At 29.1% G+C, this 22382-nt stretch overlaps 4 protein-coding genes across 7 annotated transcripts in view; 1 reads left to right on the top strand and 3 right to left on the bottom strand.

Annotated features, from left to right (window-relative positions):
- Positions 1-4753, bottom strand: part of Jupiter (microtubule-associated protein Jupiter) — a 44382-nt gene extending 39629 nt beyond the window's left edge. Inside the window, exon 1 of the mRNA XM_074249095.1 lies at positions 4473-4753. Within this exon, the coding sequence (XP_074105196.1) occupies positions 4473-4525 (53 nt within the window). The 5' untranslated portion in view covers positions 4526-4753. The remainder of the gene's footprint in view (positions 1-4472) is intronic.
- Positions 4754-4880: 127 nt separating this feature from the next.
- Positions 4881-7420, top strand: LOC141531343 (coiled-coil domain-containing protein 149-like). The gene is made up of 7 exons (XM_074249090.1): positions 4881-5148; positions 5222-5391; positions 5872-6115; positions 6198-6437; positions 6527-6611; positions 6696-6840; positions 6934-7420. Exons 1-7 carry the CDS (start codon positions 5089-5091, stop codon positions 7262-7264), a joined length of 1275 nt encoding a protein of 424 aa, XP_074105191.1. The 5' UTR covers positions 4881-5088; the 3' UTR covers positions 7265-7420.
- A 110-nt stretch (positions 7421-7530) lies between these two features.
- Positions 7531-14340, bottom strand: LOC141531342 (uncharacterized). Its single transcript, XM_074249089.1, has 7 exons — positions 13967-14340; positions 11885-11950; positions 9951-10641; positions 9070-9311; positions 8803-8995; positions 8354-8631; positions 7531-8020 (listed from the first exon to the last, which is right to left on the bottom strand). Exons 1-7 carry the CDS (start codon positions 14001-14003, stop codon positions 7728-7730), a joined length of 1800 nt encoding a protein of 599 aa, XP_074105190.1. The 5' UTR covers positions 14004-14340; the 3' UTR covers positions 7531-7727.
- An 838-nt stretch (positions 14341-15178) lies between these two features.
- Positions 15179-22364, bottom strand: LOC141531420 (uncharacterized). 4 transcript variants are annotated; one of them, XM_074249243.1, is made up of 14 exons: positions 22040-22364; positions 21166-21253; positions 20942-21078; positions 20545-20856; positions 20214-20238; positions 18906-19065; positions 17837-17877; positions 17469-17737; positions 17210-17378; positions 16858-17102; positions 16222-16727; positions 15936-16109; positions 15716-15858; positions 15179-15619 (listed from the first exon to the last, which is right to left on the bottom strand). In XM_074249243.1, the coding sequence occupies exons 1-14, from the start codon at positions 22160-22162 to the stop codon at positions 15288-15290; spliced, it is 2724 nt and encodes a 907-aa protein (XP_074105344.1). In that variant the 5' UTR covers positions 22163-22364; the 3' UTR covers positions 15179-15287. The 4 variants fall into 4 exon arrangements, with proteins under 4 accessions (XP_074105344.1, XP_074105345.1, XP_074105343.1 ...); XM_074249244.1 differs by having other exon boundaries at positions 15716-15861; positions 15936-16064; XM_074249242.1 differs by having other exon boundaries at positions 15716-15861; positions 20942-21075; positions 22040-22363.
- Positions 22365-22382: the final 18 nt, after the last annotated feature.

Genomic DNA, 22382 nt, shown 5'->3' with positions numbered 1-22382 from the left:
TAAGTACATGAAAGAATTTGTGAACAATCAAATAATATGGTGTTAGGAGGGCGAAAGTGCTAGTCAAAGACAATTAATTAGGTTGAATAAAAAAATTTGTCGTACTGAAAATATTGATATTAAACTAAGAAGGAAAATTATAGTGAATACTCTACACGGAATCGCAATTGAAAAAAATAAAATAGTTATTTTTATATAGACTAAACCTGGCAGTTTAATTTTTTTATAATAAATAACTTTAAAAATTATAATTATTAACATTATTGTAGTTACTTTACGAAGGTCAGATTTCTCTTTATTTTTGTATTGTTGCAAGAGGTGTTGTTGGATGAAATGCAACATAATCGCATGGTATAAGTTACTTGTACTTGGGAATTCGAAACTCTAAAAATGTTCAGAAGTGAGGAAATGAAGTAAAAAGTCAAGTATTAAAGTATCTTCGTGGAATTGTTATATCTGCGAGCTGAGGCAAAGAAAATGTTCACGTACAAATAAGACAATAAAAGGTTATGAATAACAAAAAGTTCATGATTTAATATGATAATGATGATAGTAAAAACAGTAAAAACGATAATAAAACCGACCAGCTTCAATTCTTACAATTTTTGTTGTCCATTATTTTTTTTTTTTTTCAATTTTCAATTTTCATGCTTGAAATCTAATAAACCTTTTTCATTATAAAAAGTTTAAGGTTGTATGAATAAAAAAAATAAAATCTAATTTTTTCTTAATCAAAAAATCTATTTTTTTTTTTTTTTACTATCAAATTTAGACATCGACACAGAAAAAAAATTTCTTGACTGGAGAACAAAATTCTGGACTCAAGAAAATTTTCGGATGCCTGAAAAAAGACAGAAGTTGTGTTGGCCGAAATAAAAATTTTTCTTGAAATTCAATTCTTGGTGAAAGTAATTTTTTCTTAATTCAAATTATCATAAAAACTTGATACGATAAATTTTTATATTTGATCAAGATTTTTAGATACTTTAGGGAAGTAGCGCCACCTTCTTCAGCTCAGAAAAAAATTTTCGCACCTTGAGAAAATTTTTCTCTTGAATATTTGATACCCATTTTTAATTATTTTAGCGGGTAATTTTACATATTGAATGAAAAAAAAATGATTCAATATTATTTGGTCTTCCAATTTGACATGTTAGTCAATAAAAATATTAATGAAAATTTACTATCGAGATATTTAATTTTTTGGAGCAAAAGAGAAGTTTTCTCAAGACAAGAAAATTTACTTCTATCAAGAACTAAATTTTTTGGAGCAAGAGGCTGAATTTTCTCAAAGCAAGAGAATTAATTTTATTGGAATAAGTGAAATTTTTTCTGTCAAAAGAAAAAAAATTTTTTTCGCTCAAGAAAATAATTAGGAAAAAAAATATTTTCTTGGCTCAAGTGAACCTTTTTTTCTGTGTAAAAGCTTATCCCGGAAGTAGAGGTTTATTATTTGAGATGGAGCTGTTTTGTTGCTAGAAAATAGTTAGTTATCTACTATCAATTAATTTAATTTAAATAAAAAAATTAAAAAAACAGCAAATAGTTATTTTTAAATTTCACACTTTATGGGAATATATAATTTATTTTCTACAGTTTAATAGTCAATAAATGGTGATAAGAATAATAACTAATACTGGAAATCAGGTTTATTCAATGCATTAAATGTTTTACTTTTGTAGTGAAAAAAAGTGATGGATCTATCTATTATACAGTATACTCAAATTTTTATTCAAGCCTGTTTACTAAGTAATATAGATACAGTAGAGCAATATAATTTCACACATAACTGAACTAAAAACCATTCATGCAAATCAATATAGATAAATAACGTATCAGTAATAAGTAATAATTTATGTTTATGATGTATGTACGATAAGTTGTTCGAAATATTTTATCTATAATTGAAATACTCGTAAATTAATTCTAAGTAAATGTAAATAAATATTCAATATCTATTAACAAACTATAAAGTGAGCGTGTAAAAACTAAGAAATATTTATAGTTAAAAGAAAAATTTTGTTTTTTTGTGAGGTCTAATAAAAATCAATGAATAAAAATGAAATATTTTACGGAATTAATTATAATTAAATTTTACATTGAAAAATGTAAGTTTTTTCGCATTTCTTGAATGAATAATTAAATATATTGCTTTTATTTTTAGAATGATTCAGTGTTTTACAAAAAGTAGTTTTTGTATGATTTTTTAGAAATACTCAATTCGAAATTTAACTTCAGGGGTTTATTGTCTCCCATTTTTGAAAAATGCTCAGCAACTCTACTGACATAGAGAGTGAATTAATAAAAGTGTGTTGTAATTGATTTGAAACGCCTCGCGCAATCTGTCGGTTTTCACGCGAATCACAATGAGAATCCAACAAACTTTCAAAGTAAAAGCAATCCAACATAACATGATAATACAGTTTTCAATTTACTATGTACATAGTATAAACCTGAGATAGTATAAGGTATACAAGGTATGATATGACTGGTCTGTCGGCACTTATTTGTAAAACACGACAGTCTGTCGCGACCGTGGTCGCGACAACTCTATTGATTTGTAGCCCGCTACCGTGAAAACATGTAAAAACATCAGGGAATATAATGGGGATGACTGTCACCCTCCATGGCTAACTTATCCCTTCATATAATAACGTCCAACTGAAACGTTTTTGTTTCCCTGACTTGACCATCTACTACTCATGTTATTCCTTATATTACACATTATTATAAGTACATATATTAGACTACTATAAGTACATAATATATGATATGATATGATATAATACTTATTATTATTATTATTATTCACCGTGAAGGTTAAACTTTAAGCGGGTAGAATGGCGGAAGGCCAAGTGCATTGCCTAAAATAGTTATCACTATGCAAGTTCATTCATCTCAGCATTATTTTATTATTTTAATTAAAAGGAATGTTAAGTTGATTGAGTCACGTACAAGTAGTTAATTGAAAAGGAAAAATCCTTTGCAATGAAGAAATATTAAAGATCAACAGATGGTATTTCACTTCTTATAAAATTCTATGCTGTAATGATTTATTTGCTTTCTATAAAATTGTTGATAGTCCATACATTTTTTTCAACTAATGCTGCTAAATTTATTCGAACAAAGTAACCACGGGAGATTAGCAAGAATTGAGTTAAAACCGATTATTACTGAGCAATCAGAACAGCTGCAACGGGCGTGGACAAAGTCCCCAATGACTCATCGTCACACAAAAAAAAATATTCGCAGTTTTTACGCTTTCTTTTTTATTTTTTTATTTTTTCAATGCACCTGTTCAATTGACTAATTTAGTTTTTACGCAAATTTATGATAATACTCTCTTATAATGAGATTAAATACTACAGATAACAAAGAAATTATTCTACTGCGCTGTGATTATAAAGAATTAATGAGAATTATCAGTCAATATCAATGAGTACGATTGTATCATCGAGTGTACTTAGTGAATCATTCAGATTTAAGTTTAGTTCATTCATGATTTTATGTCCGTACATATCATTCATTTGATCATGAAATAATCTATATAGAATTTTATACTTGAAATGTTTTTTTTTTTTTTTCAAAGCCGGAAATTCCATTTTAGAAAAAAAAAATGACATTGATAATAAACCGGAAAGTCATTGTCTATGATACAATAAAATAAAATTTGTTGCGAAAAAAAAAAAAAAAAAAAAACAGAGTGTAAAAGGTGGTGAAACAAAAAAGTTGATGAAGGTTTGGGGACAACGCCCTCTCAATTCGCAGAATTAAATATAACTTAGACAATTAACAAAAAAATAAATTTACTTGTATGCGGTTATTAATTATTTTGCGTCCAAGCAACAACATGATAACTTATGACCAATTGAATTTATCATAAATTACAGAATGTATGTTTTCAGACAGTTAAAAAAAATAGTTAACGAGTTGCAATAAATATTAATTTTAAAGGATTTAAAATTAAATACAACATTGAGAAGACCATGAAAGTGCAAAATCCTGATAGGTATAGAGAAGGCGTACAAGATCTACCTGGTTATATCCGGTTTGAGCTGAATGTACGACATGAAAAATAAGCAATTCGAGAAGCGGAACTTCTTAGCTATATTAAGGATTCGCTTTGTCTCAAACAAAAGAGCATAAAAAATTTTTCGCAATTATTTTAGAGTTAGTTAAATTACAAGAAAATTTATACGTAACAATAAATATTTATTTTAAACTGAATGCATTGAATTCTGCAAACATTTTCAGGTTATTTTGAAGTACTATTTTTATTATAATAAATCTTTTGCAAATCTTTGGAATTTTTTTGGAGTAATTTTGATAAATTATTTAATTAAATATAAAATATTAAAAGAATATAAAAAAATGACAAGCGAATTTTAACAAAAATAGGAAGTTAAAACTTAATGGCTTTCTCATGTCAAATTAAAAATATATTAATTTAATATACAAAGGAAGAAACTTACTTGCTGGATTTACGGCCGTCACTCATTCCTTGGAATGTTCCTGTTGATGTCATTATCACGAATATTTTGTAATTTAATACAAAAAGTTATAAAATTTATTGGTAAATAAAATGAGTAAATAGCCGGTTGAGAGAGAAAAACCGTTGTTCGTTGTTCACGAGGACAGACCAAACACGACTCCTTCCTGAGCGAAATCAAATACCGTTGGCAAACACGATTGGTAGGACGCTATTTCATTTTATGACGTCATTTTGCTAGTCAATACAACTTCAATTACATTATTTTAATATGTGTATACCCTATAATTATAATTTGAGTTATAAGTTTAATTAATTATAATTAAAACTAATGAATTATTTTTACATTACCTGATTTTAAAAACTCTAAAAATATTGGAAAAATATTTATTTTTATTTTTATTTATTTCAGTTTCACCTTTTTGAAATTTTAACTAACGCCATCTTTATCCATTTGTGCACAAAATCATACAAACATAACCAAGGAAAAATGACAAATGACAGATGAGTTATTAATTATTCCCAAGTGTAAATATAATTATTAGTTAATTATTCAAGATAAATAAATGAAAGAAAAAAAATAATTTATAGTTATAAGTATGGCGAATTCAATTGATAGTTCCCAGTCGTGCAAAAACTATGAAATCAATTATGACGAAGTAGGTTTAATACGATTATGATTTTTGTTTACCTTGAATGATTATCTTAATACTCTTATAAAATTTTTTTTAGGTCGCTATGTTAAGAAAAAAGTTACAATTAAAGTCAGAGGCACTTATGGTGTTAACTCAAGAATTGGATCAATGTAGAATCCAACGAGATCAATTTAAGTTAATGGCTGAGCAGATTCAGGAGCGGTTTTGGAATTTTAAAAAACAAACTGATACCACTAGGGATCTAAAGTGAATTTATTATTAAATGGATAGAAAAAAAATATATGACATTAAAGTTAGCTGTCATTTGACAATTTTTTAATTCTTTTTAACAAATAAATTTGGTCCAAAAAACTATTTTTAAAAAATTGCATTTGTAATTTCTTTAAATGTCTAAATGTCAATTATTTTTATAAATTTTTTTTGCCATAGTTTACTTGTTACAAAAATTTTTTAAATTATCAACTATTTGCGAAGTTAATTTTCATTTAAATTTAGCTGTCACTTCACAACTTTTTTAATTTTCTTTAATAAATAAATTATGGTAAAAAAAAAAATGATCAAAAATGAACTTGTAGGAATTTTAATAAATTAAAAATGCAATTTTTTATAACAAATTTTTTTCTTAAAGAAGATTAAAAAATTGTCAAGTCACAGCTAAATTAAATGTCATAAAAAATATATATGTTTATATAATTTATCTAATGAGCACTTGTTTTAATTATATAGAAAATATGACATGGATGAGGACTTTCGTACGATGGATCTCTTGGCGGAAATACGAGAACAGAACAAATGTTTAAGATTACAAGTTGAAACACTACGACAAAAATTGAGAGATGCCCAGGGAGACATCAAAGTTTTAAGGACAAGTAGTAATCACTCAAATTTAGAGCCAAGTAACTCACAATTAGCTCCTGCTATTCACGAAAAAGAAGAAATGATTGAGCAACTTGAAAAATTAAATGTTAAAGTACTAAAATGATTAAAAGATGAAAATTTTTAACTAGAAAAAAATTTAACCACTTGTAAATAATGTTAAAATATTTTTACAGTGTACACAGCTGAAAAATGATTTGAAAAATTTACTCGATGAAAAACATGAATTGGAGACAGAACGAGATGCATTTAAGTGTAAATCACATAGATTAAACTTTGAATTATCTAAAGCTTTAAAAGCTTCACAGCCTTTGGATGTAGATAGCCTAATTAATGAAAATAGATACTTACAAGATAGACTGCAACAATTGCTAGCAGAGAAAGAACTTACTCGACAATCTCTTTTAAAATACAAGGTAATTTCTGAAATATTAATAAAAACAATTTATTACACATGATAAATTATTTTTAATCATAGTATATTATTTTAAAATAAATTTTTTAGGGAATGCTTGATAATAAACGAGTAAAAGGTACAATAAAATTAGGTGGAAATGGGACTGTTGGTACAATCATGACTCATAAACAAGGTTCTTATATAAATTGTTTAACTTACAATACATTTAATAATTATAAATAATTTATAATTGCGGTTAAACATGTATAATTTTCAGTCGAACAGTTGTTGCAACAAGGTATTAATATACCACCGCAAAAATCCGCTGCTGCCTTATCAGATTTACGTAGTTTGTGTTCAGCATTATTAGAGGCTTTAAATGATAAAACGCTGGCATTGGTTCATCAAAAAAAAGCTAACAAGTAAATTAATACTTAAAATAATGGATACATTTATTAAAGAACGATTTTTTCTGTTTTTTTTTCATTCAAATTAATGGTTTATCTTTTTTTTAGAATTTTAGCTGCAAGAATATGTGAACTTGACAGTACATATCCATCGCCTACGTCAAAATTATTAGAAGGATATGTAAGTGCGAATGTTGATAATCTTGAAGAAATAGAAGAGAATTTAGATTATAATGATAAAGATTCATTAAACCATATTGACAAAGAAGATAATAGCTTGCAAATAAATAGTGATGCTTCTTGTGATGAATCATCACCTTCTCATGCAGGAGATTCTACCTCAACGCCAACATTACCTCTTGATTTACCAGAAAATTTAGAAGCATTAGTTAAAAAAGCATTACTGGATTTAAGAGAAAATCCCAAAGGTAAGTCATGAAATACATAAATAATTATTATTATTGTTATAATTTATAAAAACCAAAGTTATATGTACTCCAATATCATTGCCAATACCAAAGTTAACATCTAATCAAGATTTAAATATTAAACTTAAATATATTGTAAATAAATATATCAATACGTTAATTTTCAATGTCGTATTTTTTTTTAATTATCAAATTCTACTTTATAACAATTACTTTAATGTACATTAAATAACTTACATATAATTATAAAACAAACATATGATGTCTATCATATTGATGATTAAGCACATTAAAAAAATAAAAGCACAGTATTGAAAATAAAAAATATATATGTACAAATCACGGTTAATATTTTAAAAATACTAAGTATGGTATGTGTATTATCGTATTAAAACCGTTGGGGATCCCTGAATTACACCAATGACAATTGGTGGAATGTTTCAATTAGATGGGTAATAATAAATAAAAATTAAGTTAAACGTTATCTTTAACCCAATCGATATACTCAGTGACTCGTGTATAAACACCAGGATAACCAGGTTCGCCACATTTATTACCGAATGAAACAATGCCAATTTGCATCCATTTACCCTCAGCTCGTAGCATCAATGGTCCCCCAGAATCACCCTGACACGCATCTTTCCCTCCTTGACTATATCCAGCACAAAGGAAGGTTCCAGTTATTGGTTGAAAGTAAACATCATTACAGTCCTCGTTCCTCCAAACTGGCAAAACAGCCTGACGTTGAACTGTGCTCTCCTTTCCACCTGCGGAAAATTACCAAATGTTTTTGGTGAGTGTTTCTTTACTTGTATTATTTTATTTCATCATCGCATTCAAAGCCCATAACATTTTTAACTTGGCAATAAGAGAAAGAAAGTTCATCATAAAGAGAAAGGACATGATAACCAAACAAACAACTTTATTGCATTAAATAAATTGTAACTTTCTGTCGTAGACCCAATAATAATAATAATAATAATAATAATAATAATATAATTAAGAAGAAGAAGAAATAAAGAAACATTGAATTATATAGCAGCGTAAGAAAAGAGAAAGAAGAAAAGGAATGTATGAAAGTATAATAATAAAAATAATACCATAATATGTGGTGCCCCAGCCAACGACTGTTGGTCTTGCGCCCTGAAATGTTTCACTCTGGTACCGACCCTGAGGCAGACAAATTGGTATGACGTAAGGAGATTTTCTCACAGGCCTGGTGAGCTCAAGAATAGCAATATCATTGTAGAATCCAACTCGTGAGAATTTGTTGTGTGCATGTACGGCCTTGACTGTGTAAGTCTCGGGCGAGGACGGCTCGTCGTCTCGTTCAAGGTCAATGTCACCAAGACGTACCGTAAATTGTCGAGCTGCAAAACTGGAATACAATTATTGACAGTTTAATCATAATAATAAAATACATGCTTGTATCTGTTGTTGTTGTTGTTGTTGTTATTATTATGGTTGCATGTTATCATTATTTTTGTTGATGGTTTTAATGATTAAGTATACCAAGATAATAATATAACCGTTTATGCCCATTACTCACGGTCGCTGTCGTTGATCTCGGGTGCAATGAGCTGCCGTAAGAATATGTTTTGGTCCGATGAGAGAACCACCGCACCAGAATTCAGTTCGTCGAGAACCATGAAGAAATATTGCGGCCATCCAGGGCCAACGACCTGGTAAAGCCTCTTCGCCACCAACAACACGATACTTTCCCGAATTCCTTACTCCACATTCTTTTTATAAAATAATTTTCAAACTAATTATCGTAACATGTATAATTATGTTTAAATTATTTTTAAATATTTACCTTCGTCATCTTGAATGAAATTATTTTCAATTGTATCTACTGTTTCAATGTTATTTGAAGAACTGTTGCTTGATAAATCGGGTAATGGTTTTAAGATTGTATTAGGACTAGAAGTTGAAGATGATGGAGATGGTTGTGATATTGGAAATAGTGGAATAGGCCTTGGTGTCACTGGCTTTGATGGACGATAAGGGGGTCTCGGTGGTCGTCCACTTTCACTAGTTGGTGAACTTGTCACAGGACTGCAAAACAACATTATTTATTATTATTATTATTATTTTTTCTAAAGACTGGTTTTATAATACTTTATATTTTTAGTTTTTATTGGCTGTCCAGTATAATACAACAATTTTTTCTCTAATTTATCGTAATATTGTTAGCCTGTATTTCCCTCCGGTCTGGAACGTCCGAATTATTTTTTCAGTCAAATTTATTTTTAATGACAAATTAGGATATGAATTGACGATAAATTGTTTATGCCTAGAGGGAAATATAATCATACTGAAATTAGCGGTCAGCTGTCAATTTTAAAAATTTTTTTTAACAAATCAATTACAACAAAAAAATGTTTCTAAAAATTTTGACTTGTAATTTTTATTAATTTTCATACGTAAAACTTTTTAATAATATTTTTTTTTATAATATTTAAATTGCTATAAAATTCTAAAAAAATTTTTAATATCTGTCAACTTCAGAGAAAAATTAGAGAAGAAATTGTTGTATTAGACTGAACAGCCAATAAAAACTAAAAATTTTAAATATTGTTATTATTATTATTTTTTTTTAACTTGATTTTACATTAATTGTATTAGAAAGTAATCGAATGTGGAAGTGAATGAACATTCCTTCCAACATTTATTTAATGTTATAATTATTGATACCTTAAAATAGTTGACGTCAAATCATTTCTGTCAAACGGACAACAAACACCAGGCACAAAGAGACTTTTGAAGCATAATGACTGGCGTAGTTTTGTGAGATTCAAAAGAAGATGAGGGCAATTACTGAGATCCTGACATTTACCTGGGCCACCCTCAGCAGTTGTACACGATGATGATGATGATGACGCTGATTCTTTGTCTCTAATTACAACATTTTCACTATTCTTATTGTCATCTCCGGGTTTTTCTGTTGATGACAACGACGACAATGTCAATGATGATGATGCTGATGAAGAAGGAGAAGAAGAACTGGAAGGACGAAGAGGTAGAGTAACTCCACGTACCAACGGTACTATACTGTCTGTTACATTTCGACCTAAAATATTTTTAGAAATAGTGTAAATAGCAGATGGTAATTCTTTCGATGGATTGTCTGAATTATCAACACCACGAGTCATGTTAACAATAAAATTTCCAACAGTATTAAGAGCTCCCAAAGTTTCGCTGATTGTTACAAGAGGATCTGACTTTGGTTCTTGTTCTCTGACTAATTTTGTATACTGCACACGCGGAGGTATTCCTTGCGTGTCTCGGCGATACAAAGAACTACGGCGTGGTCCATCACTCCAGGTTTCGGTCCAACGCCTAATAGCTGGCATTGCTGGAGATTGTTGAGCTCGGTATCCATATCCTAGTGAAAAAGAAGATTTTTAATATTTTATTTAATTAATTTTTATATTTTGATGAACTAACTGTATTTAAAAATCATTAGACATTTTGTTATATTTGGATTTCATTTCAAAAATAAATTCATTCTAAAAAATTATTTTCAAAAAATTTCACTCATCTTTTTTTACAATTTTAACAAATGACACTGAAGTTAGATAGATTATTATGCCAAGGCTATAATGTCCGAATGGCAAATACAATATTACATATTTAATAATATACAGTACAAATAACGATAAACATTATTTTCAATTTATTATGTGTAAATTTAGATTTTGATTCAACTGAGAAGATAACTAAAAATGATGTCTTAGCTCATTTACAAAATTCAAATAACAATTTGTTGTTATGTCCTACTTTGTCATTAACAATTAATATTTTTTGGTTTATTTTATACAATTTTCAAATAATATCAAATCTTAAGTTAACAGATGTCTGAAAATTTTTAATTTTTTTTTATTAATTAAATTACAACTAAAAAGATATTTCTAAAAAATTACTATTAGGATAAAAGGACCGTTTTTTGCCAGTTATCATTTGAATTCATTTATAAAAAATTATAATATTAGAACCATATTTTTGTTGAGTTTTAAAAAATTTATATTAAAACAAATTGAATTTGTACTGGTTTATTAATACAAATTCATTTCTATCGTTTATTTGGACAATAAATGGCCATAAACGGTACAGTGGTCACAAACGTTACTTCTTTCCTATAGTTTTTCAAGTTTTTTATAGGTGAAGGTTTTTTTTTTAAATATTTAATTGAAATTTTTAAAAAAATTTTTTTTAATTGAAATTTTTTCAATAAAAAATTTCTAAAACTTTTGAAGTGTCGGTTAACTTCATTTTCATTTTTAACAAGTGGAATTTTTTTATGAAAATAAATTTAGCAGATATTTAATAATTTTTTTTAACAAATAAATTATGGCAAAAAAAAATTAGGAAAAAAAATTGACATTGAGAAATTTTAAAAAATTAAAAATCCAATTTTTTAAAAATCACTTTTGGAACTAATTTTTTTGTTAAATAAAATTTAAAAATTCTCTAGTGACTGCTAACTTTAATGTCATAATTTTTTTTCTAATTTAATTATTGTTACAATTTATTTGTCATAAAATTTTGAAAAATTATCAATGTCTCTCAAATTTAGAATCAATAAAAATCAAAAAGTTTTAGTATTTTATTTTTAACAATTAACTTACGTGAATTATATACTGGATACTCAAAAGATTTTGTCGATATAAAATTTATAATAATTACAAACAATCCTGTAACATAAAAATTTTTAATTAAATACTAAAATAGTAAGCATAATTCTAATAATACATATGTAAATTACTTCGTCAGTTAAAATAAGAAAGATGACGTGTTTGGAATTTTGAGATACTGGAAATCCCTTATTGCACAAGAAAGCCATGACATAATAAATTTATACAAAGATCCGGGCTTTCCAATTTTCAAATATTATTCCAATCTTATCTACCGTCTTTTATCACCAACACAGTCATCACAAAACTGGGACAACTGAAATTACAGTCACTGATAAAAACCAAACATCAGTAACATTATTTATTTTTTGTTTTTCATTTGTAATTTGTAATTAAAGATATTACAGAAATTCATGACGACAAAATATCTCTTTTGAATAATGAATACAACTAATTAGAAGAGGATGTTGAACTTTTTGAAAATAAAATAGACAGCTTTGTTGTTCAATCTATAGAAGTAAGCATTAGTATTATCATATTTGATGTTTGCAGAAAAAAAAACGATGTACAAATGACATGTTTTGTTATTTAAACATCTGAGACTGGGTTTTTCAATTCTCATCAGCAGAGCTACGCGCGGCTTCATCGACGGTGAAAGTTGTTGGACGAGAAAGTATGCCTTTCTTCCATCACATTAACTATAACGTGATTCACCGTCTAGCCGAATCATTTGTAATACATACTGTTTATATGACCATTCATCTTCCAAAGAAGAAAAAAAAAAGCCCAGAAGCCGAAAAATCATCTTATAAACTTACAATTCAGAGATGTAGATAAAAAAAAATAAAAAACAAAAACAATTACTAATTATTAAGATTATTTTTTTCTCTCAAGTTCATTGTCAAGTTAAAAAAAAAAAATAAACAAAACACGTGGATTAAATAACCTTGAAATGTATTAAAGAAAATATTTTTTTACATTATTTATATGTATAAAAATAATTTGTTACTGATTATAAAAATAGGAATGAAGACGACAATACGAATGGACGTAGGAGAAAGTAGCGATAAATTGTACAACTTATTTTTTTGCTGTTATTTTTGTTGTCTTTATTAATCTTTATTTTTTTCTTCTTTTATCATATCATTATTACTATGTTACATGCATAAATAAATCAATCCAAGCTAGTAAAAAAATTTCGGATAAAGAAGAAAAAATACTGAGTTTAAGCTATGAATTTTTGAGAAAGGTGATTTGTTGTATTATGACCTGAATAACAATCTCATAAAGGCATTCTAGTCAATTAAAGGAAGAGATATAATTTAGTATGGCTTTTGTGGCGCGTGCGAAAACATTATGGGCAAATCATTGAATTGGCTGATGCGTTCGAGAGAAAAGAAAGAGATACTTGATGGCCGGAACGAAACGCGGATTTCTTCTCTGTTCTTTAGCTTCTCACTAAAAAAAAAAAAATTAATATAGAAAAAAATATTTATATTCAAGTCGTTACTGAACCGCGTAACCCAGATATGTTACAACAGATTACTATGGGTTTAGATAAAAATCTCTTCGGAGAAAAAAAGTAAATATAGTAATCAAGCAATCAAGAATACATTATAAAAACAATGCTTACAATTAAGAGGATTGAAGTTAATAGATTAAAAAAAAGTTATTTTTGAATAAAAAGTACTACGAGTGAAGTATACATTTGAAGATATTTAATTACACATTTAAAACAGTGTAATAATAGTATACATATAATAATTATTATTACAAGTCGACTCGCAGACGAGTTTATACACTTTGATGAACACGCACGAGATTCATAGAAAAACACTAGTTGCAGAAGAAAATAAAGTGTAACGCGTGAGAACAAAACATAGGGAAGAAGACATGCACTTGCACGTGGTCAAGTAAACTGATTCATACGACAGACATATATGTGTATAATGTATATAAGTATATATATATATATATATATATATATATATATATATATATATATATATATATCACTTTAATGTCATCGTGAACATCATCATTATCATCACATAACTCGTTTGTTCCGGTACTTACCTAATATCCATGAAGACATTGTCACATTTAATTGCATGGTGTAATCACAAGCATTCGAAGCACAACTTGATCCTGCACTTGAAATTACATAAAAATAAATCTATTAAATATAAATGTTAAGGACACGATAAAAATAATGTCGTGGTGCAAAAAATCATGGATATGTAGATCCCGATCGACTGCTCGCACTTATAGTTGCAAGACAGTCTCAACTACAACACGACTGTCCGTGAAAAGACCTCGACATACTTCTCATCCACAAGTTACTCTCTCCTTTCCTTCGCGAAGGCGCCATCCCTAACACTCTTCTCACCTCCAAGGGAAAGTGGTTTCTTTCCCCACTCTCTTGCGGGTCCAATACGTCCGGGTTCCGCCCGATTACTTTGTTTTCCCAAGATCAAAGAAAGTGACAAAATCATTTGTCACTGATGCTCTTGCTTTGGCTTACTGTTTTTTTCGTAAATCTTATCTAATACCCATTAAAATAATAAATTACTTATACTTGACTAGTAAGTTATAATTTATTTTAAATAAATAAATAAAATTTATTGATTGATATTTTGTTTTATTAATAATTTTTAATTTTAAGATGTAGCATTAACGGTTTATAAATATAAACATCGTTAAAATCTATTATATTAACTTAACTTATTTTTTTTTTTTTTTCATTTACTACAATTTAGTGTTTCATCATTTAATTTTATATTATAACAATTCACAAAGATTATATAAATGGAGATTGCGATTACCTAAAATTTGGTTTCTATTATTTTAGAAAAAAGATCATTTTAATAAATCATGTGGATTCCAATAAACGTGCAAATTGAATGTTCTTAGATTATTTTCTAATCAATTATATATATTTTCAATTAATAATATCTAATTTGAATTTAAGAAAGTTTACGTACATGAATTGATAGTTGCGATTTTACTAAAAACTAAGCTTCATTAATTAATAACTGTAAAAATTTAGTGTTTGATTAAACACGATCCAAGTATCTATAACTTGTATTATTATAAAACAAATATACATAAATTACTTTTTTACATATAAGAAACATATCAAGATTGTTTATGTACTGACTATTTACTATACATAAATTTGCACTGTAGAACGTTTATCACGTTCGGTGCATCGGAAGTTGTCAAAAACTGCGATGCTAATGACCATGTCAGGACTAAATCATGAAATAATTATAACAACTGAATAGATTAATTTTTTTTTCCTTATTTTTGTTATTTTTATTATCAGTATTTATAGCTAAAAATCGATGATATTCATACCACTTGAATTTATATTTTTAGATGATTTATCTTATTGTTAATACTTTCTCATATTAGCAAGAGTTGATTTATATGGATCAAATCGATCATACGAGGGCGTAGTACCTGGCGCTGACAACCCAAGTGATTGAAGTTGACTTGATTGATAACCCATTGGAGGGCCAGGATGTCGAAGAGCATTCGCCATGCTGCTTGAATTACTCCATCTACTTACATTGTCGGATGTGCGATTACTCCAAGATATCGGCTGATCACGAGGATCTCCACCTCTTTGACCACTGCTTGGTAAAGAGTTAAACGACTTCGTTGAAGGGGGTCCTGAATGCCAACCACTTGGCGTTCGTCCGCTTTCAGCATAACGGTTATCGCCTATTTAAAAAAAAAAAATAATAATAATAATAATAATAATACAAAAAATCATCAATAATAAAAAACTTGATGTTTAAATAATTTAAATATACTAACGTCCAGGTGCACTTGATCCAGGAGGTTTGTTACTCTCGCTATATCGTCCAGCATGAGCTTCACGAGAACTCCGATGGGACTCTGGTTCTGAACGCCTAACATCTCGCTCACTGCGACCGTATGAAGATTGTCGGTCATACCTGCTGCTATTTATTTAGATGAATTATTATTTTATAAAAAACAAAATCTATTATAAATCATTTATCATTTTATTACAAACCTCTCTTTAACTTGTCTCGGATCAATAGCTGATGGCTGAGTTGGTAATGATTCACGACGGACAATGACCTCTCTACCTCTGGATACATCAGTAAAAGTTTCCGGGCGACTGCTACGTGATGTAAATTCACTGGAACGTTTAAAATCTTTCTTCATAGCCATATCCTTAGTTGCTCTAATAATCAGTAGTGCGTCAAATACAATTAATAATAAAACAAAAAATTTTTTTCAAATAAAAATAACAAAAATGTTGGAAAAAAATTAAAAAATAATTTTAATAAAATTACCTGCTTGATTCGTATCTACCAGGAGGTGATGTTTCCATTCGTCGTTCAGAAACACGTTCCATTATTTCTGTTCGTCTATCTGGTACCCTATCAGGACTGTGTCGACGAGAATGCTCAGTAGCGAGACGTTTTCTATCAGGTTCAACGTACAGATCACGGATATCCCGACGATCTGTAGAACTACGTTTAATAGTCGGGGGTGGTGGTACACGTCTACTACTTTCTTCTAAGCGCATTTGCTGTCTCTTTAACTCTAAACGTTCGCGTTCAAGTTTTTCTCTTTCGAGCTTTTGTCGTTCACGTTCAAGGCGTAACAACTCAGCCTTTTCTTGTTCTATTCTTTCACGTTCACGTCGAAGTTTTTCACGTTCACGTTCCAATCGTGCAGCTTCTTCTCTTTGACGGCGTTCGATTTCACGTTGACGATCCATTTCTTCTCTGCGTCTACGTTCTTCTTCTCTAACGAGACGCTCTCGCTCACGTAATCTTTGTCTTTCTCGTTCCTCCTAGATAAATTAATGAAATAATAATTTAAAAAAAAAAAAAAAAAAATAATAATAATAATAATAATAATAATTTTACAAGAAATTTGTTTCCCTAATAATTGAAAACAAATAAAAATACAATATATCTAACCCTTATTTTCGCGAATGTCAATACGTCATCGCGTCTCCTACGTTCTCGACTACGAGATCGTGAGTGGGAGCGATGATGATCATAAGCACGTCCACCACGTTTATCATCACGCTTTCCTCGTTCACTTTCTGGTTTCTTGCTTGTAGATTTAGTTGAACGTGCATCAGCATCCTTATCATCTTTCTTTTCAGATGAATCTGACTTTTTATCGTCTGTACTGTGTACTTTTTCGTCGGTTTTTTTGGCTGTGAAATTTTTAAGAATAAATGATGATGGCAAGGTTTACTTCCTTTTATCATACTTATGATTAAGATCTTTTAATCAATCACATAATCGGAATATATTAACTCACCATCATTAATTTTATCGTCTTCTTTTTTGTTATCCTTTTCTTTTTTCTCGGCTGAAGAAGGATCAGTATGAACATCCTTACCCTTAGTATCTTTTTCATCTTTTTTTTCAATCTTCCCGTTATTGGATTCACGTTTACGCATGTGACTCTGTTGTGTATCACCTTTAGCCTAATGAATAATAATATTAATTTAAAACACCCTAATAAAATTGATGATTAAAAGATCAATGATACTTCATTTTCATCATTGTGGTAATACCTTTTCTACAGATATAACACGACCATGAAGTTCAGTACGATGAAGATGTTGAATACATTTAGCGGCATCTTCACTTGTTGACATGGTTACATAACCATAACATCTTGTACCAGGTGTTCTTGCATTAGTAACAACTTTCGCGCCAATTACCTTTCCATATTTGGAAAATATCTGTTTAAGATCTGTAGCACGTGTTGTCGATGATAATCCCGAGACCCAGAGATTGCGGCTACTTGCATTAGCCGTATTTCCTGGCGTTATTTTCTTGTCTACAAGACCAAAAAAATCATTTGTTTCAAATAATTAACGCTCTTCATTTTTTTTTTTTTTGGTTTCAGCTTTACAACTCTTGTGATATTTAAACTTACCCTTGTCATCTCTTTTCTGCCCTTTGGTACCAGATTCACCACTGTAAACAATTCTATGTTATTTAATTGTAGCTGTACTGTAGGGTGGTTTTGTTTTTTTTTTTAATTTTTCGTAACTAATGTAATTTAGAGCAAGAAAAAATAAAATGATATAAAATCTACACAGGCTTAATATATATCTCTGTTAACTATGTTAAGATGACAAATTCAACTAGCACTCTTTTTGCTAATACTTTTTACTATTAATGATTATCAATTATTATTATAATTGAATTGTGTTCTTAGTGTGTGGCACATTGTTGTTGTCACTGGCTCATCAATCAACTACTTCTTGACATCGATGTCGATTTCACCATGAATTTCTTGATATGTAGAATGAAAAAAAGTAATAAAAATAATATAAAAAATTACTAAATGAATTTTGTGCTATGTGCACAAACACAAAGTGAAAAAAATTTCTTCATTGGAATCCTCTGACCATGGATATATGATGATGGATGTTTGATGTGGGCGTTAAGTGTGCCAGGTTAATATTTTAAGAGAATTACACACGAAGCTCGTTAACTGTCAGTGATTTATCAACTGATATGTGACACTAAAGTTTGCTAGATAATTTGAACTATATCTTAACATACTTGCCAGAGTTAAAATTATAGCGCTGTTTTTGTTTTTTCTAATTATCCACGATTAACGAACAAAATATATTTATAAAATATTGTCAATAGCAAAAGAATAGGGATAAGGTAAAACAAACTGACATATATTATAAATATATATCTTGCTTTATAAACTGTTGAATAAATCTTGGGAAAGTAGGAAAGCGCCGTCGTAGACTGTATTACACATCCAGGTGAGATGATATATCCAACTTAAGCGCATCGTAATTTAAATATATATAAGAATATATATATATATTTTTTTTTTAAATAAATGTTCAGTTCCGCCGGGTAACGTGACGGTTTTATCGCGTCACCGTGGACCAACGTGAACCGCTGATTTGTTATTTTATATATATTATATATATAGATATATTTTTTTTTGATTTTGTTTTTAGCAATGTGAGACCAACCTCTTGCCTCCATCGCCACCATCCTGCTTGCTCTTGATCCCTGAGTTAGCACTTGATGATGAGATGCCATCCTTGTTCCCGGTGCCACCTTCCGCTCTGCTGCTCCCTTTGGATTCTCCTTTCTTGTTGTTTTCTTCAATTCTCTTCTTCGCTCCGCCATCTGCAGGAACAATCAAGCCAGAGTACAGTGGTCCGTCCAACTCAGGAACAGGCAGAAGTAATACACTTCTCCTCCTCCAATGTCATGATTTTTGTGTGAGATATTTTATTTATTTATTTATTTACTGAATTCCCTGAAAAGTGACTTGAATTTCTCGTTGGAGATAATATTATCTCGTACGACTGAAAAGCCTGTGTTAGGGAATTAAAGCGCTTGACGGATTTTTTTTAAACATATTTGAATAATAAATTTATATTTTATTTTTCGGGAGCGAAAGAAGAGAAACTTTTAAGGGAAATGCAGCGTAGAGAGCGGAAAAAAGTTGATTGAGATGTATACTCGAACGGCCAAAAATCTACGTCTGCAAATACTTCGGTGTGTATTTGCAATAAAATTATATACATAAATACGGATCAAATGACGTAACGCAAGTAGTAATCTCAAAAACCCCAGCCGATGTTGATCGCGATGAGGATGATTATCTTCGTTAAAAATGAGGTTAACGACTCGAGATTAGCCCAAATGGTCCAACGTTGCTCTATGGCGGCAGGTATTTTTAATTAATTTAATGTATGGTCATGTCAAATTGTTTTCTAGTTTAAACTATAACTTAACAAAAAATAATCTCCTAAGTTTTGTCAAGAGACAAGAAGAACCGCAATGTAATAAGGCGAGGACTGGGTTGAATATCCGTGTCCTGTCTAGCCGAGGAAAAAGTAACAGGATTAGCCCATCTTCGGAATGAAAACCATGATACCGGTAGGACGTCCCGACTGCAAGCCTCCACTGACCCTGTATCCGTGATGACATTGAGTACCCAGCATCAACAAATAGAGATGAAACACTTGGAATTCCTATTCCAAGTCCGGGATGGGTTGACGGCATATGATAGGTTTGAAAATTATCGATTTCGTCTCTGCTGATGAGATGAACTCTTTACGCGTCGACGATACTGATTTTATTAACTTATTTTTTTGTTTCCTTAAATTCTTGATGAAATTATTACGCCTGTATTACTCACGCAACACGATTATCATTATCATAATATTAAAAAACAAGCATTACTACATACAATACATTACTTTCTTAATATTCAGGGAATTTCGTTAATTTTTAATTATTATAAATGTTTTATTATAAAAACTTACCTTTCTGCTTAACGTGAGTCTCCGTCTGAAACATTAAATCATAAAAATATTTAATAGGAAACTTTGAAAATTAGTTACTATTTTTGATGACATTTAAGTTAGCTGTCACTTGACAATTTTTTTAATTTCTTTAACAAAAAAATTTGTTCTGAAAAAGAAATTCTAAAAAATTGCATTTTTAATTTATTAAAATTTCTATAAATTCATTTTTTTAATAATTTTTTTTTACTATACTTTATTTGTCAAAAAAATTTTAAAAATTGTGAAGTGACAGCTAAATTTAATGTCATTATTTTTGCTAGTAGATAATTTATGTTATAACAAAATATACCTCCTCGACAAGGAGATTTTCCTCGTCTTCCCCGATGGTCAAATTAATCGAATCCTCAGTATCAATACCATTAGCTTCAACTGCAGCTGCGGAATTTTCTTCAATAATATGTTTAGGTGCAGGTGTTGATGTCGGTGTCGGTGTCGGTGAGTCTTGAACTGGTGTTGATTCAGGAATTTTCTTACCATTCACCTCTTTAGAAGCTTCATCATTCACTGGTTCCGTTTCCATCTTCTCCGTTTCTTCTTCTTCTTCAGGTTCTTCTTTTGCCGGTTCTTCTTTCACAGTTACTTGTTCTTTCTGTTCCATTTCCTAAAATTACAAACGAAGAAAACAGTAATTAATTAATTTCCAAAAAATATTCTTGTTTCAATAATTCGCTGAAAAAATAATTTACCTCTTCCATGGATTTACTTTCTTCTTCAGTCTCCGATTGTGGTTCTTCTTTGGGCGTTATAATTTCTACTTCTTTATTTACAGGTGGTTCTTTATGATTTTCTACTAGTTCTTCTTGAGCTACAACACCTGTAACTTCTAAATTTTTATTAATAAGTATCAAAAACAATTTAGGGTACTGAAAATTTAATGTTTAGTTATAAAAGTAATAGTAATATTAATTACCACTATTTTTTCGTGGGCTAATTTTATTTGATCCACCAGATGGAACGATTAGATACTCGTCTGGATCTTCGCCTTCATCGATAATTGCCTACAACACAAAAACCATCGGCGATAAATAAATTATTATTGTAAAAATATATTTAATTAACTTTTAATTGTCTATATCGATTTTTATGAAAATGAAGTTAGCTGACATTTCAAAATTTTTTATTGAAAAAATTTCAATTAAACAATTTAAAAAAATTTCACCTGTAAAGAACTTGAAAAACTATAAGTGTAATTTTTTAGAAATGTCTTTTTAGTCGTAATTTAATTAATAAAAAAAATCAAAAATTTTCCGACGTCTGTTAACTTCAGTGTCATCGATTTTTAAGAGTGTTATCAACAAAAATACAATTCTTATATGAAAATGAAAGTTAGCCGACATTTCAAAATTTTTAGAAATTTTTTTTTGAAAAAATTTCGCTTAAAAAATAAAGAAAAAAATTGTTATATGTAAAAAACTTGAAAAAATATGTGTGATTTTTTATAAATATGTTTTTAGTTGGAATTTAATTAATAAAAAAAAAAAATAAAAAATTTTTAGACGTCTGCTAACTTCAGTTTCATATTGTTATCATGAGAAGTTGAAAAATGTCACAATGGTAAGTTTTTTTAATTGATTTAACAATGACTAGGTAGTTATTGAATTATTCAAATATTGTTTCTATACAATACATGTAAAAAAAAAATAATTTATCATAGAGATCAGTGCAGTCAAAAATGGCGACGAACACGCGACGCCTGGGCAATTTTTATTTTGTACATGCTGTAAATAACATTATACATACTACGGTACTGAGTAAATTTATGAATGAAATATTACTTAAAGTACCTTTGATAAACGATCTAGAAGTGCGGCTTTATTGCCAGTTTTATCTAGACCACGTCGCTCTAATTCTGTTTTAAGATCTATGACCCGCAACTCGGTCAATTTTTTTCCATCAGCATCGGCCATTATCACTCAAGTCGATAGTTATACGTTTCTTGGACAAATGTTGATTGATAAAACTTATAATAAGTATTAATTTAAATACTTTATTCCACAATAAAATTACGTGCCACTGAAGTAGTGTAAGATATGTTCATTTAACAATAATACAAAGTTTCAAATATAAAATTATAATTGTAACTTTTTTCACAATAAATTGTCGTAGAGTATGGACATATTCGTCAGT

Source organism: Cotesia typhae, unplaced genomic scaffold, assembly GCF_013202065.1.
Source record: "Cotesia typhae breed Kobodo isofemale line unplaced genomic scaffold, CoteBio_Ctyphae contig_5, whole genome shotgun sequence".
Classification (NCBI taxonomy): Eukaryota; Metazoa; Arthropoda; class Insecta; order Hymenoptera; family Braconidae; genus Cotesia; species Cotesia typhae.
Note: the sequence above shows the minus strand (reverse complement) of the source record. Positions and strands in the feature narration are given on the sequence as shown.

Bases quoted from the DNA above. Each gene is read 5' to 3' on its own strand.
- LOC141531420 (XM_074249241.1), bottom strand. From the start codon at position 22,162: ATGGCCGATGCTGATGGAAAAAAATTGACCGAGTTGCGGGTCATAGAT. The intron at 21,254-22,039 runs GTACTTTAAGTA...TTTGTGTTGTAG, and splicing joins TTCTAGATCGTTTATCAAAG to GCAATTATCGATGAAGGCGA. The intron at 15,862-15,935 runs GTTTGTAATAAA...CTAAATAAATAG, and splicing joins CCGAGACAAGTTAAAGAGAG to CAGCAGGTATGACCGACAAT.
- LOC141531343 (XM_074249090.1), top strand. From the start codon at position 5,089: ATGGCGAATTCAATTGATAGTTCCCAGTCGTGCAAAAACTATGAAATC. The intron at 6,438-6,526 runs GTAATTTCTGAA...TAAATTTTTTAG, and splicing joins AATCTCTTTTAAAATACAAG to GGAATGCTTGATAATAAACG. The intron at 6,841-6,933 runs GTAAATTAATAC...TCTTTTTTTTAG, and splicing joins CATCAAAAAAAAGCTAACAA to AATTTTAGCTGCAAGAATAT.
- LOC141531342 (XM_074249089.1), bottom strand. From the start codon at position 14,003: ATGCAATTAAATGTGACAATGTCTTCATGGATATTAG. The intron at 9,312-9,950 runs GTATCAATAATT...GTTGTTTTGCAG, and splicing joins TTGACGTCAACTATTTTAAG to TCCTGTGACAAGTTCACCAA. The intron at 8,021-8,353 runs GTATTATTTTTA...AATTTTCCGCAG, and splicing joins CTGGGGCACCACATATTATG to GTGGAAAGGAGAGCACAGTT.